The 18,946-nt window shown below is 38.6% G+C and overlaps 1 protein-coding gene across 2 annotated transcripts in view; it reads left to right on the forward strand.

Annotated features, from left to right (window-relative positions):
- Window positions 1-501: 501 nt before the first annotated feature.
- The window catches only part of NPAS3 (neuronal PAS domain protein 3), an 804,768-nt gene continuing 786,323 nt past the window's right edge, over window positions 502-18,946 (forward strand). For both annotated transcript variants that reach the window (XM_024196025.3, XM_029911526.1), the window contains exon 1: window positions 502-658. In XM_024196025.3, coding sequence (XP_024051793.1) covers window positions 609-658 — 50 coding nt within the window. In that variant the 5' untranslated portion in view covers window positions 502-608. The remainder of the gene's footprint in view (window positions 659-18,946) is intronic.

Here is an 18,946-nt window from a genome sequence, read left to right on the forward strand (position 1 = left end):
TCTTTTCTGTTGGATCTGCTGCTCCAGAGCAGGAAAGTGTGCGAAACTGCAACTGAGTGGCGTTGTTGCGCCGGCAGCGGAGGCTCTGTCCCCTGCACAGAGAGTGAGAGCGGAGCTGGGGAAGCAGCTGGAAAATGCCCAGAAATACTTTCACAGCGGTCAAGCCCGGAGCTCCCTGACTCTTCCCTCCCCCTCTCTCCCCAGCCCCGCTCGCCCCATGGCCTGGCACCCAGCTTAATCTGGCCCGTGCTGTGTGTCACACCTGCCGGGCGATGCCAATGGCCGGGCTGCCCGCCGGGGCTGCGCGGCTCTCTCCCCCCGCCGCCGCCGGCCGCCTGTCTCTGCGCTGGGCATGTCTGTGGAGCCGGCGGAGCCCGGGCTCTCTCCGCTCCTCGGCTTGTGGACGGCGGCCGCCGCAGCAGCCGTGTTAACGAGCAACCTGCACCAGGACTGCGCCGAGGAGCGGGAGCCCGCGATGCTTCGGCCTCAGTACTTTTCCTTAGCCTGTCTGGGTAATCAGGGCCATTACCGCCGCTAGACACACCACACACGCCAGCCCCAGCACGGGGAAAAGTAAGGGAGAGAGGAAAAAAAAAAAACCCAGGAAGATGGCGCCCACCAAGCCAAGCTTTCAGCAGGATCCTTCCCGGCGAGAACGGTAACACTTTCTCTTTATTGAACCTGCAGCAGCAGCGCCGCGCGGTGCCGCCGCCGCTGCCTTGGGTCTGGGTTGGCTGCCATGCCGGGGAATGGTGGGAGGAGGCGGACTCTCTGCCTGCGGATACCCGCTCGCCCTGTCAGGTAGTACGGGGAGTTTCTCTCCTATTGCATATTGTCTGTACACACACACACACACACACACACACACACACGCGCGCTGCCAGCCTCCCCGCTGCAGCCGCCGCCAGTCTCAGAGCAGTGGCACCTCCCCAGCTTGCAGAAGCCGGTGTTTGGCAGGGCGCGTTGACGAGGGAGGGAGGGAGGGGTGTATGTGGTGGTGGTGGTGGGGATCCCCGGGGCGGCCCCTTTCGGGTCTCTAGTCTCCGCGAAGGAGGGGAGAGGGAGGAGGAGGGGGTGACTGGGGGATGAGGAGCTTGCACCAGGCCCGGAACGTCTTGCAGAGGGGCCGTCCCTGCTTGTGCAGTTCAAGTGCAGCTAGGCCAAAACTAGGGAAGAGCTGTTTGCTCTTCGTAGCAAGCTGCGCATTCGGGCAAGTTTGTCCAAAGCGTTACAGTAATTGCAGAATAATGTACACTGCCCCCCTCTCAGCCCCGCCCTTGGCGTCCTTGGTGGTGGAAACACATCAGGCTGTTTGGAACAGTTGATACTTATTGCACTGTGGAGTTGGTTAAAACACGCAACAGAGTTTGTATACAAAATATCTGCAAGGACTATAAACTGATGTTATTCGTAGAATTCAGAGTGGATGGTACTTTCCCCCCTTTGCTTCTAATCCACCAGTCTCGCCCCTTATACTTTTGTTTGGGATTGTGTTTGCTGTTAATTGACTGTTGCTGACATGAATTGGCCGTAGCAGATTTGTTCTTAGTAAAATGACTCTTTCTAGAAGTGATCAGTAGGAAGCGGTTGACACGTTCATGTGATGTGACTTTGTGATTCTTACAAAAGTATTCAAAGATCCATTTCACTAAGATATATGTCCAACAGGAGGCAGCCAAAGTTTTTTTTGTTTGTTTTTTGTTTTTTTTTGGTTTGTTTTTGTATGCTTTCCTCAGCATTATCAGTGAGTTTGGGATGAGTGGGAGGGTGAGGAAGGTGCCTGGTTAGTTGTAAAATGGAAATTAACACTTAGCTTTTAAAAATGATTGGGTCACATTGTCACATTTATATTTTACAGTGCAAGTTGATCTGAGAAATATTTACATAAAATAAGCTGTGGTCAAACAGTTTTTATTTCACACTTTTAATGTAAAATGTCTTTTTAAAATGTGATGGTAAACATATCAGTGTATGTTTTAAAAAAATAAATGCAGATTTGATAGAAGTAATGGTGAAGTAAGTTACTGTGTATTGCAAAATCTTGGAACACTATATTTTCGTATTCATAAGTAAAGTATTTATATAGCTGTGCTTGATGCATACCGTTAACTGTTGCACTTCGACAATGTAGTCAAAGACATATGGAGCTGAATTTGGATATAGGTGTAATGTGCACCTCTGTTAAAAATCCAGAAATTAAAGGTCTGATTTATGTTTTAGCTTCTCTTTAGCGATAAACATTCAACATTTTCTTCCAGTGGCTGCATAGGCATTTTTACTGTCTTAATAGTGCCTTTAGCAGCATGCTTTTTTTCTTTTTCTATAAAGTTCTTCATTTGCAAGGAAAACAACCATGTATAAATATCAGTGTTTTTTTCTAATATACAATTTCGCCGTCTTCTTTCTGATCCTGGTACTATATTAGTAATAAATGTATTTGCCAGGACAGCTTCAGTAATCTCTCCAGCAGAAGCATATTTGTGTGCCATTTTGGGAATTTCTCTGAGATAGGAATCTTGAAGATAGAATTAATTTCTAGGGGAAACTTCATAGCCTGTGCATGAGTGCTTTCTTTATCACCTGTCTCCATTTGGCATTCGGAGAAGGTAAATCAAAGTGCGCAATTTGTTATTCTGCTCCACTTGAGAGCTGAACTAAATAACACTTGGTCTGAAATTCTGATTGAAGTTGTAGGAGGATATACTGTATTTAATTTAATGCCCTTTAATAGCATCTTCTTGTTCAGCTCTGATGCTGTCATTTTAAAGGTTGGATCAGAGTAGTTTTACCCTGTAGGGAGTGGGAGGAGTAATCATTTCAGGGGAACAAGTAGCCTAAACTCCTAGAACGCTAATAGCCACAAACTTGGCCTAGTGTCCAGACAGTTTTGTGCCCTGAGGGTTCGCTTGGTTATCACTGTTTACAATGCTCTGAACACTTTAAGTATAAATATTACGTGTGTAAGTTGATTTGTTTTTATATGGGAAATTATATATAATCCTTTGTGGTATTTGGAAAAAGTTTTGGAAAAAAGGTAATAGTGCTTCAGTAAATATACACGAATGTGTATTTTCTTAAAACTTATTTAACGTTTCACTACATTCTTGAATGTAACTGTTTATTTAAGCTTACTTTGTAAATCTCCTCTGAGTTGTATCTTGTAAGTGATTTGAAAAATGGCTTCTGCAATCACTATTTTCTTAGTTACTTCTTAAATAAACTAGTTCTCAAAATTTAGACCCGTGAGAGTAAACAATCTATATATTTGTTCTTCATTTATACAATATTTAGATGGAATGTGTTAAAATACTGTGAACAACAGGATAATGGTTTGAAATGTCTTCCAAAGTTGATATATGCTACCCTTAAGTTCTACTTGAATAATTTTAAAACTTCGTTTTACCTGTTTAGATTGTGAGATAATTATTTTCCAAGTTATGCACTTAAACTTCTTTGATTTTCTTTTAAACTCTGGTAGGCTGCAAATTATACAGTTACAGTACCAGCCTAGGATCTTTCAATTGTGTGGATATATATCCAAGATGATTAAATAGAAGTGTCATGCATATGGTATGCTAGTGCTGATTTGTAAAGCATATCGCAGTATCCCAGTAGTGTTGGTTTAAAGTAAAGAAAAAAACTCATCATTTTTGTATTTCTTTCTAGAGTATAAGCTTAAACACAACAGTGATAAATGATGATATGCATTGTCTAACACTTGCTTTTATATAAATAGCTCCAGAAGATTGCTTAAATGATAATCGAAAATATGAAATAGGGTGGCCTTCATATCACAAGGCCAAGGGTCTACAAATGGAAAAACTGAAATAATGAAATATTTCCAAGGCAACAGACTGTCAACAAGAACAGTAATGCATGGGCATATCATAGAGCTACCAGAGAGGATATTAGATCTTATAGCTCTAGAGCCAGGAGTTATAATGACCTTTATTAAATAGAGCCCTCCCACATTACAACAATCTTTCTGATTTCTGGATTAGCAGTCATACTACTATTCATAATTTGAAATAATCTCCCACCATATTTGATTTGCTGCATTTCCCCCCACTGGAATCATATATTATTTAGGGCTTATGTGAAAGTATTGATCAACAAAAGTTATATTAGGTATTTTCAGTAACTAATGGGATTCTGAATAACAAGATTTTGTCTGCTGCATTGTTTCTTACATTGTTTTACAGCATACTTTTTTTCCTTCTGGAAGTAATAGGCATTTAACTTGTTTTATACCAAACTAATGGTGCTATGTAGAAATACTATTTTTATACTGGATAATTATAGTATTGCTTCTTAGGTCCAGTAACTTGACATTCATAACCAAAGTTACCACATTAAAATTAGCTGTTTACTACAACACCCAGAAGTATGGATATTTTAAGGGAACATCAGGATACATCATGAACATCAACCTCCCCATTCTTCTTCTCAGCACTTGAATTTCAGAGTGTAATGTATTGGCAGTTTCAAATTGCATTTGGTTTGAAACTTGGCATACAAGTTGCTAGCCAGATGTGAAATTCACTGCAAAAAATTATGTAAAACAGTTGGTGAAAAGTGACACAGACAATTTTTATCATTCCAGCCACTTGTATTACTAATATTCTGGCTAAAAGGTATCTTTATTTTAAAAAATAATTTGTTTCATAAATCTTTTTTTGATAGTAGTTTATTTATGGGGGGGGATGTGTGCTCATATTTTTGAATATCTGAAACTGAGCATGCCGACTAACTAGTGATTTTCTTAACATTTTGGGTTTGATCCTGCTCCCATTGAGGTCAGTGGGAGCGCTGATATTGACTTAGTGGCTGCGGGATCGAGCCCCTGTACAGAATGTAGCTGAATTTCATTTTATATGCATTAAGTGATTTTGGGGTTCAGTGTAACTGGACCGATCCTGAAAGTGGACCTAATGTGACCAATTCTTACATGTGCAAGTAGGCCCATTGGAGTAATTTCCTGTTAAAGTCAATAGAACTACTGCTTACAGGTGTAAGAGTTACTCGTGTGAGGTAAGATTTCAGAATCTGTCCTATAGTGGTTTCAGAAGTAATTACATTGAAACTTGGCACACAATTTGCCAGCATGGAATTATTTTTTAAACTAAAAATTTTTTGAATGTATTTAGCCAAGACATTTCTTTCTCAGTGCTGCTTTTTTTAAAACTTGGAAATTAGTTCATTGCTGCCAAAGTGTTTTTGACATTTAGAAGAAATGTTTTGAAATGGCATTAATAAATATATTTTTCATAATAGGTGGTATCTTTCTGTGTAATATATACAAGACTACTGCAAGTTGTCTTTGCCATACAAAGTCCTAATAGTGTCAATGAGGTGCTTGTACTGTTGGTTTTAACAGAACTTCACATAATAAGAATAATTTGTTATAATATTGCATATGAAGATGCAGCATTGTAGGAATAAAATGGTTGCTGGTGTGTCTTATATGACTAGAGCATTGTTCTGTGACCAGCTTGAGCTGTAGTTTCGCAATACACCAAGTCCCAGTGACATGAATAGAACTCTTGTGCCATTGATTTCAAAGGACTTTAAGTAGTAAAAATATTCATTAATATTGTATAATGTAGTGGAACATTACGTAGAAAAATATGGTGTGGTAAGAACAGGATTATGTTTGCAACAGTGTCTTGGAAGAGCTATATTCTGTCTTTTTGGAAGTGTACATTCAAATTATATCTTCATTTAAAAAAAAAAAAAGAAAAACCAAAGGAAAGAAAATACTATAGAAAGCCAAAAGGAAAAATATATTTTTTTACATTTAATACTGTAGGCCTGATTTTGTTCCCACTGAGGGTAATGGTAAAACTCTCATGGACTTGATTAAGGGCAGGATTGGGCTGTGCATCTGTGTATCGTCAACCACAAAAGAACAAGGAAATTCTGAAATAAAAATGGAATAGTCCTCTGTCAAAAGGGCTTCCAAGAAAATAGCAATGTCAATCTGGTGGGCCTAAATATTGAAGTTTATGTAGTTTCTGATCCTGTATTCCTTACACAGGAAAAATTTAGAATCACATTGAAGGACAGGTGATCTTACTTAACTTTATATGAGGACAAATTGGTAATAATTAAATGACTCATTAAAAGAATAGGCTTGACCCTTGAGTTGAGGTAGCTCCTTTTCATGGTGAACGTTTTCATTTTCAGTGCTGAATTTTCTTATTTTTGCATGTTGAAATTATACTCTTAGAGTTTGTGCTGTCCTCTCTCTGCTCTGGGAACTCCTGTTGATGTCATGTTACAACCGAGCAACACTTAATAATACTTAGCATTTTTGTGAAGATTTTCCTCTGCAGAGCTCAGAGTGCTTTAAAAGGGGCATATGCATTATTATGTCAATTTTACAGATGGATAAACTAAGGCATATGAGAATTGGCAGAGCTCATACAGCAATGCTAGAACTGGGAATAAAATCCAGGGCTTCTGACTCCAAGTCTGGCTCCCTATCCCTGGACCACACTGCCTCCTCAGAGAGCTTGGGGCTTTGTACTCCTTATACAGGCAAAATTCTCATTGAAAGAAAGTGCTTTGATGGAACAGCTGATTGTATTTTTTTTTTCTTATGGAAATCAACATTTTTATCATATCTGTTAATTTCATTTGTAATAATGGTTCAACACTATGTTAAGTAATTAAAGTGAAAGAGTATTGTTTCATTAAAGTCAGGGATCATAGGTTTACATGTGTATATAATCAGTGTTCAGGATACAGTTTGAATAGTATGCATATACATAATCTACAATTAACTCCCTGGGGTTGGGATTTTCCAATGAGCCTAAGGGACTTGGGCACCCAACACCCATTCAGTTGCAATGGAGTTGGGTGCCTAAACACCTTAGGCTCATTTGAAAATCCCAGCCTGGAAGTTTTGCCTGCCTAAGGAATATGGAATTGGGTTCAGTAAATGTTGTTTGGCTGTAATGTTTTTAAACTTAATTGTATAGAATAATATTGTTTTTGGGTTGTCGTTTTGGATTAAATTAGAAAAGTGCATATTTGGCTTGTGATAATGTTCACATATATTATACATTATATAACTGGGTGGGGGGTTGCTTTGTTTGTTGTCTTGCTTAGATATCACATAGGAGAGATGGAAGCATTTGCCAATTTAAAGTTTAGTGCATTTGAGTACTAGATTTAGATGTGCATGATGTCCTCAGACTTGTCCTTTTTAGATTGCAGTCCATTTAGCAAAACAATAATTTGCAAAGTTTTGGAAGGACTGGCTATCTCTGTTTAGGGGAGAATAGAGACTGAGTACATTACAGTGAGGAAAAAACCTCTTGTAAGTAGGGAGATTCTGTAGGTCAAGGTTGAGGTCAGGAGAAAGGGCTGAATGACTGAGTCTTTAAAGTGCTATCTTTGGGATAAAAAAAGGACTTATTGCCATTGCTGCTTATCCGATAGCCTTCATAACTGCAAAGTGTTCATATTTGTCAGAGTATCATTGGATATAGAATTGATTCACTTGCTTCAACACTTGTTCCATTGACAAGAGGTTCTGGAAAAAATAAAAAAATAAAATAAAACATTCCTGTTTTTATTTGTAGGTAACTAGTAAAGAAGTACTGAAGAGAAACAGATGCTTAGGGCAGCCTTATTAATTCATTGTTTTTGAGTCACTGCTCTGATTTACTATAAAACTTGTATTTCTTCTGAAAAATAAAAAGTACAGTAATTTTTTCAATGGCTGAATGAGCTAGATAAATGGTACTCAAGTATCAGTGTTTGAAGGATCCAAGTATTTTACTAAAGTATCTTAATTAATTGGATGTTCACTTTAATAGTTAGGTTTCCTGTTTATAGGCAGTATTCTGTAAGGAGAGCATACATTTGATATGTAAATGATGTATAGTGTTGAAGAGGACCAATTTTACTAAAGTTGTATTTTTACTAAACAACTGTTTAATGTTAAAAAACAAAAATAAACTGAATTGACAGTACATATCTCAAATGAGACTAATTGTGGAAAAGGTATAACAGTGCTTGGATCTTTTAAACATAAATTTGGTTCCTTTTTTGCAGTGACACTGACTTTGCTTTTAATATTTTTGTTTGTTTTGTTAGCAAAACCTAATTTCCTCTTCTACGGAATTGTAGTTTGAAAACCCTTATTCCATGCATTCTAGCACCAATTCACTCAAAATGTAATTTTATGTTTTTGCACCTCTTCTCAAGACCGGGGCTTCAGTTAAAAGGATAGAGTAAACACTAAATCCAAAATAGAAGAGTGACTTGACACACTAATTATATATCTTTGGGATCCTTTTTATAACATACAGTATTTAGGTTATATGTACTCTCCCACATCTTTCCAAGAAATCATGGATGGATATTGCCTTTTTACTTGTTTAATTATTTTGTAATATTACTGGAAAAAGTATTTCAACTCCTATTTAGGACTTAATTTTTGTGTGTGTCGGTATTATGTTTTATACTGTTTGTTTGATGCAAATAGAAAGAAAACAATCTTTATGGGGAAAAGTGGCTAACGATTGGCAAAACATGTTCCAAGTGAAATGGAGCCTTTGACAGTTAGTTCTCTTCTATATTTGCTATGATACTAATAGCGGGGAAGACTTTTCATGTAATTCTACAGTGATGTATACAGTTATAGTGTACTGTATGCACATATATAATATATTACATACACTATATATGTATAGTTTCTTGAAAGGAAATAATGTTATATGGTTGTCTTCAGCATGCTGTAAATGTCTTATTTTAGATAAAGTTAAATTTAAATGCACTGGAATGGTGACTTTTTTAACTAATGCTGTGAGGGAAAAGTAGGCTCATCGTTTTTTGCACATTTTTATTGTTCTGTGTAAATGTAATTTGTTAATCCTGTGAAATTTGTCATAGATAAATTTGCTTGGATTATCTTGTCACCACCGTATCTGCATTCTTTTGTTCATTGCTTATTCATAATTTAACAGTCTGGCAGTGAGCCTTTTTGGGATGCTCACAAAAGATATATGACCTCTACCAGCTGCTACTATAACCTGCAGAATGCACAGCAAGACATTAGAAACGTGAGGATTCCTCTACTGATTAAAGTGCTCTTCATTTAAACAGTCTGTTCATAAGAATCTCAGGAATCTCTGTGAATAGCAGTTTTGATTTTTCTTTCCTTGCAAAATTAGTTCTAACAGTTTTTTTCCACAGTAAAAAGAAAGCTAATATTGAATCCTAATTTGATGTTATTTTGTTTTCCAGATGGACTAAAGGAAATTAAATCCTTCATTAGTATTATATATAAATTTACATTTATATGTATTTCCTGTAATTTCACTATATGAAAAATTGTGCCTTTTGTGATCATTTAAGTCTACATCTTCCTACTAAGATTTTTTTTCACATATATTGTTATCAGGTACTGATTTACAGAAGAGATGGCGATTTAACCCTGCTTTAGCCTAAGCACTTTGCAGACCATACTGTGTAAATACTCAATATTATATAGTACACGAAAGACATTACATAGAATGTCACTTGAAGTTTAACAGCATTTTAGATTTTCATTATTCTCATGTCTTAGTTTAGGATATAATTTTTTCCCAATTTTTATTTTACTTATCTGCACATCAACTTGTGAGTAATGGCTAGTTTTTACTTCCCCTCTTGTGCTGGCACATGATTATAGTTCAAAATAATTCATCACTAATCCATGCAGTATTGGTTCATCTCCATCACTGTTTTGTGATTAGACCCTGAGGCCTGTAAGAACATTCTGCTGCATAGTTTTCTATCCTGATTTTCTTTGACTGAAGCCCTTATTTTAAATAGTTCTGTAGTCACTGCACTCCTCTGCCAATCACTTTATATTCCTCAGAATGTATCGATTTCAAGAGGTTAATATTTATTTGAGGCTATTTTTCAAGGGTTTGTGAAAAATATTTATGTTTCCCACTGCAGTGGAGTCTTTATACATGGGTTTATAGGTCTCGGTTCAGTTTGTCTGATGGTGTAAAACTGTTGCTTTTCAGTTCTTCATTCCTTGTTAAGAGCTCGGTTTTTTGACTGTACATATCTATATAGTAAGGTGAATCAGGAAGTGCAGTGTCTTCAAAAGAAATACCATGTCTTTAAGAAACAGGTCATAGCAGCATAGTAATTAAAGAGTTGACATGTCTCACAAAATATTTTAATCAGTACTGGTGTAAAATAAAGCCCTTTGAGGAACATATAGGGCCTGACCCTGCTATGTTTTACTCAAGTAATCAGTCCTGTTGAAGTCAGTGTTGCAGAGTTGAGTGCCTATGGTATAATCATAACATACATTGATAAGTTTTGAATGTAATATTTCCAGATTATGAAGCAAATCCATCATTTTATTTCACATCAAATACTTCCAATTTTAAGAAAGGTCATCAAGAAGATTTTTTAAAGACTTTGTTTCAGCATTGAGTAGTCCTGTGTTCCTTTTAATAATTACTTTCATCTCATTGTAGCCGTGTGTTTGAAAGTGTAGGTCAATAAGGATGATCGCATTCAGAATTTCATGATCTGTGTAGTGGAACAAATTGAAAGCAAAGCCTGTATCAATCACTGTGAAGGGAGGGTTAATTGTTACTGCTTCTCAAGCCTCTGGACAGATAAACCAGTAATGAAATACTTATTGCTCTGATATGTGAATGCTAAAGGATGAAACAATGGAAACAGAATCAGTCTTCAAAGATAACTTAAAAAAAAAAAAAGTGGGGGAGGGGGAAAAGAAAAAGGAATAAGTAAAAGACTGTATATGCTCTGTATTAACTTTTTAAAAAGTGATATTGTTTTCATCTAATACAGCCTTCTAGTAATGATTTAACACTACAGGTTTTTTCAGTTTTTTTCAAAAGCCAAAACAAAATATGAATTTGTAAGATGTTGCTAGGCTAACAATTTACATAAAGTCTGGACCTTAGGTAAATGTTAAGTTTCTATGCCTTAAGTGTTTTCTTTTTTCTTTGTTTTTCATTTCTGGTACTTTAAATGCTTTTTTTCCCTTATTTAAAAGCACAGCTGTATTTACTATATCCAGTGTGTTTTGTTTTCTTGTGAAGGCATTTTAAAGCTTTTTGTGTACAGCCAACCAGGATACTAAAGGAGTGTTTAAAGATAGAAACAACAAAATAAAAATGAGTGCAGCAAACAAATTATGATATTATAGTAAATATTTAACTATTTCTAGAATGTGAATGTAGCATTTTAAACATCTGTTAGTTACTTATATGTTGAAATATATGCAAAAATATTTAGCCAAATTGAAGTCTTAGGCCCATGACAATCATCTCAACACAGTGGGTAGTTCTGAAAATTAATGAGAATGATAATACTGTAAAGACTGTTCCAGAGTTTGCCCAAATTCATTATCTAAGACTCTTGTTAAGAACATCTCAAAGAATTTTAACCAGGAAAATATATTAATGGTTCAAAAGCATTTTTCAAAACGCTGATTTATAAAAGTAGAATGGAATTATATATGCAAGAGCTATAGTTAGAAACACAAATAACACAGCAGTAGGACATTATGAAGGCATATTTTCCAGTAGCTAGAGTACTTAGCTTGATTTCATCCATAGGTGTCAACTTTCTTTATTGATTTATATTTTGGGGACAGGGGGGAATGAAAAAGGGAAGGAAACTTACAAAAATGTATTTCTAACTCCTGGTTAGCAACTTAATGAGGTCTGTGGCTGTAGAAGATCTAAATAAAGTTGTAAGTTTAAAATTTTAGTTCTGATGTAAACATCTTTTAGACAATCAAAAAGCACTTTTAGGAGAAAGGGTGATGAGACCCACATCTTTAAATTTCTCTTCAGAATGTTAAGAATTTCCTGTTGCCTATTTCCTGATGGGACTGATGCAGCTGCATATCATATGGAATGAAAGAGGAATTGAGTGCTTTTCTTTGTTTTATGGAAGTCCCTGCATTTAAGAAAATGTATATGTTGATTTTGAGAATTTTTTTTTAATACAACAGTAATATTAATGATCTAAATGAGATATTCCCAGTGGGAATTGTGATAGTTAAATTATGTATTTCCAAGTGACACAAAGTTTTAGAAAAAATACGCTAATGTATATTAGCTATTAGTTAAAAGGTAATGTATTCTCTATGCAGCAAAATATGATAGAATACTTAAGTCAACAGTTGTATGTATTGAAAGGTGAATTCACTATTCTCATTTGCTTTTTCATAAATCATTGCATTATGATAGTAACCAGTATATATGATAGAGTATGTATAAATCACCAGTCAGTAGAGAACTAATAATTTTATTTTATATATGTAAGATATAATTGCTAGTTAGAAAACCAAAACAATGTATAGAATTTCTTTATCACTTTGAATTCTATTCTGTCCTTGTCACAAATACTTGCCTTAATTTTAGTGGGAGAGATGAATACAAAATAAAAAGGGAAAGACCCCAAATTTGCCTTATTTAAATGAAAATATAATAATTTGGGGCCACATTGTCCTCTCCCATGGATATAAGCAAAAGGGAATATGGCGAGAGCTCATGAATTCTGAGAGGTTAACTCCATAATAATATATGGAGATATATCTATCTCACAGAACTGGAAGGGACCTTGAAAGGTCATTGAGTCTAGCCCCCTGCCTTCACTAGCAGGACCAAGTACTGCCTTCACTAGCAGGACCAAGTACTGATTTTTGCCCCAGATCCCTAAGTGGCCCCCTCAAGGATTGAACTCACAACCCTGGTTTGAGCCAATGCTCAAACCACTGAGCTATCTCCCCCCTGAAATTGCCAAGTAATCTCCCTCTTAGAAGATTTTGTAGAGGTAGGGAACATGGCCACCCAATCCCACCCAGCTGATCCTGGGAATCTGCAGGCAGTGGCGTAGCCAGCTTCTAAGAGGAGGGGGAGCAAACATAAAAAAGGCACCCCTCCTTGGCTCCTCCTCCGGCCGCACCACCCCTCCCCCCCCATGGCTCCTCCAGCCCTGCCGTGCCACCCCCGTAGCCCCCCCCTCGCTCCTCCGGCCGCGGCTGCCGGCCGCCATGCTGCACCACCCCCTCGCTCCTCCAGCCGTGCCCGTCGCTCCCCCATGGCTGCTGGCCGTGCTGCGGGCCGCCAGCCTGCGCCCCCCCCCCCCCCCCCCCCCCCCCCCGGCCCGGCCCGCCCCCCCGCCCCCCCCCCCGCCCCCCCCCCCCGCCCCCCCGGCCCCTTTTGGAAAGGCGGGGGAAGCAGCTGCTTCCCCTGCACCCCGCTAGCTACGCTACTGTCTGCAGGAAAAGGGAGCCCCAGTTCCATAGAAGCAAGAAGATGGTCACTCTTCCCATGGCATTATTGCTGTTGCAGGAGTCTTTCGTTGAGTCTTCGCAAGGTTGTGAAGTAGCAGCTGGTCGGGGTTCCAGTGAGATTTACTCCTGCTTCAGTCAGTTTATGCTTCTGATCAGAGGGCTATATGTTTTCCATTGGTTGCATGGTATGGATTGAAAATCGTGCAGCAAGATAATATGCAAAGGCAAATATGAGAAGGCCAAGCACAGAGAAAAACTGCTGTTTGGTATCATACCATCCTGCTTTATAGTTAAAACATCTGCAATTCACAACACAAATATAAACTGAATTGCAGTATAGTGCATTGAAAAGGTGCTGTGGCTGTTTGGAAACGGGGAGAAGCAGAGAGAGAAACACTGTATGTTGTATAATCCCATAGGAAAGTGGTGTAACTGCTGGCAGGATTTCCTGTGCCAATTAATGGTGCCCAAGGCTACACTAATTTACACAAAGCGACCTGTGTACCTCAGTTCACTTATGAACATTTCTGGACGTTCAAGATACCTACATGAACCATCTGCCACTATTTTCCTGTGTGTGTGGTTAATTTTGTATGCCAAGTGGCTGAAAAAGGTGACCTGCAGAGGTGCAGTTGGGATCCTTCCTCCACCTTCAGTAGGGCTTCAGGTTGAAGAGCATTCTTCAGCGGCTTCCATGGCAGGCCGTCAGCAAAAATGGCCTCAATGTGGAACAATACAGGGGATATAAAAAGTATTGAGCTATTTTGCATGGGGATCTGAGAAGATTAAGTGCCACAGCTTAGTACAGTGCTTTTTGATGTACCTTTTGCCTCATGTTGAATCCATCTGTTCTGAGATATGTAAGAAAATAAGCTATAATCAAGCTCTATCTATATTGTGATAATGCCCAAAGGCCCCATTCAGGATTGGGGACCCAAGTGCGAGGCAGAGTACAAGCTCTAGAAAGACAGAGTTCTTGCCTTGAAGAGCTTACAATCATTATACCGCTATAGAGTATTTTACTTGTTGACATATGTCTTTTTAACATGTTGATTAATTTAATTTGAAATGCATATTTCGAAGTCTTGTTTTCCGCATCAAGTAAGATAAATTTTAAACTGCTTAAATTTAACAAAGACACAATGTTTCTCTATATATTTTTTCTTGGTGAAACCTCATTGATATAAAACTAACTTCAATGATGTCTTGAACCTATCAATGAAAGTAGTAACATATATTAGATTTTAAACTGAAATACAATATATTTGGCTTACCGTAGTAGTAAATAAAAACAATTAACAATGGTAAAGATACATAAATTTGTTGAAGGAAGTTTACTGAATGAACAGAAGAATTCTAGGAATGTCTTGCACCTAGAGGCAACACTTGATAGAAAGAGGTTAACAGCATAAAATATGATTGAAAGACAGGAGCTCCAGGCACTAATTGCTGAAATTTTTGTGTGCTCTTTACATTTGCAGTAGAAGAATTTTCTGTGGTGAGAAATTAAACAAAAATGAATAAAATCTCTAGTTTTCAGATTCACAACTCTTCAGAATCAATATGTGCCAATTTCCCAGCCTTAGTCAGAAATGTCATTAGTGAGCCTAGGAGCAGTATCAGAAGGTTGTATCTTGTTGAGTGCTCAGTGAGTCAGGAACATTGCATTGTAAACAAATAGTGGTCAACACAACTAATTTACAATGGCAAAAAATAAAAAAGGGTCCAGCCACGCACTGTTGAACTCTGTTGGAATTTTGTCATTGATTTAAAAGGAAACAGGATCTGACCCTGAGTATAGATATTTCTTTTGTCATATGTACTGTAACATTAATCCTTGTATTGTCCCTACGTATATGGCACATAGTATGAAGGAGTTAGCCACTTCTCATGCAAGTATAACTTCCATTAATGGCAGTGATAGGGCAGCATGTGTATAAATGGAACACTGGAATTTACAGGATTAAGAATGCAATTTATGTATTACAAGTGTTTGTGCCAAATTCTGCTCTGTGACATCCGTGGAATTACTCCAGATTTATGTAGGTGTAAATGAGGGTAGAATTTGACCCACTTCATAGATTTTTGTAGCCTGAAACACCCCATTCTGTGGTGGTTGGTTTAGGGCAAAGGACTTTTGTGTGTGGAATGGAGATTGGTTGCGGAACACCATCTCTTGCAAGGCTGGCAAGCACTCCTCATTAAGTATTTTTTTCCAGCAGCCCTGAATCAGGAGGAGAGGTAGGATTGAGATTTGTAGGATGGAAATCCCAGGATATGGAGATTAAACTGTCCCTTGGTTTGATCAGATCTCCTGGAGACCCAAGAGGAGGAACTAGGCTGGATATTTGGCAAAATGATCTAGTAATGTTAGTTTCTGCACCACGGGTCTGAGTGAGATGAGTGCAATTCAGAAGACTGAGGGAGCTCTCTTGGGAGGTGGTGTGAATGGATCCTAAATTACCCCATATGTGGAGGGGGAGGAAAATGAACAATTTGTTGCCGGGTTTGAATGCGTATTGTGTGCTCAGCTGCAAGATGAACAGACTATTTATTTAACACCCCTGCTGGTACGTAAGGCATTGGTGCCTGTCCATGCTGTGAACAAGGACTTGGTGAATAATTATACAGAAGTGAAAACCACTCTCCAGTAGAATAGAGGGATAGAGCATATTGACAAGGGTTCCTGGCAGCTGAGCAACACCAGGCAAAACAAGAACCATAGCTGACTGATTTGGTAAGTCTTTGATTGTGGCCAGACCAGAAGACTAGGGATGAGATCCTCAATATGGTGATCTAATAATTGGTTTCTGGCCATATGAGGATGGAATCCAATTTTAGATACAAGAGTAGGAACAAAAATCTAGGGCAGATGTGTTGAATCTGGTTCTTTTTAGATGGTGGGAGCACCACAGGTACTAAGACTGTAGGGTAAGACAGAAAGCTATCAGACGATGAGCACCTGAGTCCAATTGTCTTCTGGAGTTAGGATATATCAGGAGATTACTGATACAGAGTTCAGTTTTATGTCCAGTATTATGCAGCAGCTATATTGGGAAATAGGGAGTTGTATTTATTCCTCTTATACCTATCATCCACAAACTAAAGACTTGGTGGACAGATTTAATCAAAAGCCAAAACATGCTACAAATATTGATTAGCATCACAAGGTCAGACTGGGATAAGTATCTGCTTATTTTTTAAAAAATTGCCCATAAGGATATGCCATGGCCATCAACAAGTCTCTTGCCATTTGAGCTTTTTTTAATGGCTAAACTGAGGATCTCTAGACCCAAGAAGTTGGACCCAAACCACTGGAAGTCACGGTTAGTTATATATTTCAAATGAGAGGCTGACTGGCAGAATTGAAAGTTTCTCAAAGAGGCCCAGGAAAACTGGAGGCATAACTATAAATCAAAAATGTGAGAGTTTACATCAGGGCAAAAGTTTTGCTTCTTTTACTTTCCCAAGAGAATAAACTTCTGGGAAAATAGCAAGGCCCTACATGTTAAGGTTGGGCTAGAGACATACGAGTTAGCTATGTCTGATAGAAACTCACCAAGAGATGTGGAATGCCTATGTGCTTTTGAAAATGAAGAGAATTTAGCACTGAATACTAGGAAAAACCTGATTATAGAGAGAGTTCCAAATGATGTGACAATATGGAGATTTACTTGTGCTCAGGTCTCATGGTATACCTGGTAGGAATAAATGTTGTGAAAGTTTGAATGGGAGAACGAAACCCATCCTAGAAAGTCCACCACCAGGAGCCAAGAAACAAGTGCCATTCTTTTTTTGAGTTTATGGAAGGTTTATTCCATACTTTCCAACAATTCTTTAAGAATTAATAAAATAGAACAAAATAATGGGTGGATGGGATGATTATAAACAGGATCTTACAGACTGTTTTGCACTTCAAAGCCTGGATTTTTCAACCAGATTTATGGCGTGAGTAGATGCCTGGGGAGTTGGCTTGGGAGCAATAGGAAAAGGAAGGAAGATGATACCTGGTGGTCTGTAGGGGCAGATAGCTTTTTCTGAGAGACACCAGATATGCCACTTCTGAGAGAATGCTCAGCTATCAGATGACAATGCAGAGTCTCAAATGTTATTTATGAGAGAGACATTTTGTTCTCGAAATGGAGCATGAAGGATTACAATGGCTGCAGAACATGAAAGATTACAACTGTCATATAACTAGGTGGTACCTTACACTGCAGCCATATGATTTCACTATTTAACATAAAGCAGGGCATAAAATTTGCTGACATTTTTGTCCCTGTTTCTGTCCTTAAAGAAGGAGGGGTGTGTGTGTGTGTTAGGTGAGAGAAGGAATACATGTACAGGGCAAATTTCCTTACCAAATAAGGAAAGGGTCATGACAAAGAATAAGTCCATGCTTAATCATGAGCTGGACTTCTCCATTTGTGTCATGTTAGAGCCCCAAACTGGATCTCTGAGGTAGGGGTAGGTCAGAATTCCCTTTTCCTCAGCTGAGGTTGACTGCAAAATCCTTAACAAACATCACATCCACAATAATCTGTCCACTACTAAGAGGACAGTTGTACAGGCCCTGAAATCTAACCACCAGATAGTGATCAAACCAGCAGACAAAGGGGGCACTGTTGGGGGAGGGGTAGCTCAGTGGTTTGAGCATTGCCCTGCTAAACCCAGGGTTGTGAGTTCAATTCTTGAGGGGGCCACTTAGGAATCTGGGGAAAATCAGTACTTGGTCCTGCTAGTGAAGGCAGGGGGCTGGACTTGATGACCTTTCGGGGTCCCTTCCAGTTCTATGAGATAGGTATTAGGTTATGTTATGTTGCAGTCCATGACCATTTTAATGAGTCCAATCAACAACTTTCTGACACCACGCACTTTAAAGAACTCAAAGAAGACCCCACACCAGAGTTTACCCAGGGACTTAAGGATATCAGCAAATCCTTCTCAAAACAACTCAAAGAGAAACTCACCCCCCATGAACCCACCAAAGGGATCTGCAGGCTTCACGAGATACGCAGACAAGGGAACCCAGGCAGACCCATCATATCTGGCCATGGAACTATAACCGAAGGAATACTGGGATTCATAGAAACCATCTGCACCGACTCACCACATAAAGGACTAGTTTTCTACAGGACACAACTGACTTCCTCCACGAACTCTGCAACATTAACAACCTCCCTCAGAACACCATCCTCGCCACTATGGATGTCAGTTCCCTGTGCACCAACATCCCTCACAATGACAGCATAGCTGCCTGCCTCAAATATTTACAAGACTACAGACAACCATCTGCTATCCACCCTATACACATCGCCAAATTCATCTATTCCATCCCCACCTGTAACAATTTTACATTCAGCATCAAACACTTTGTCCAAACCCTGGGAACAGCCATAGGTACTAGGATGGCTCCCAAATATGCCAGCTTCTTCATGGGACACCTTGAAGAAGAATTTCTGGACAAATGCACCATGAAATCAGTGATGTACCTGAGATACATCAATTATATTTTTATCCTCTGGACAGACAGTTTAAACTCCCTCATAGGTCTTGGTTGTTGAAGTTGTGCTGGAAGTCTATCTATTAAATTCTCTCCTACACTAGCATCAACTTTCTGGACCCCGCAATCAGCTTCAGCAACGGAACTCT

The sequence above is a fragment of the Terrapene carolina genome, unplaced genomic scaffold, assembly GCF_002925995.2.
Source record: "Terrapene carolina triunguis isolate 2854851 unplaced genomic scaffold, T_m_triunguis-2.0 Scaffold96, whole genome shotgun sequence".
Classification (NCBI taxonomy): domain Eukaryota; kingdom Metazoa; phylum Chordata; order Testudines; family Emydidae; genus Terrapene; species Terrapene triunguis.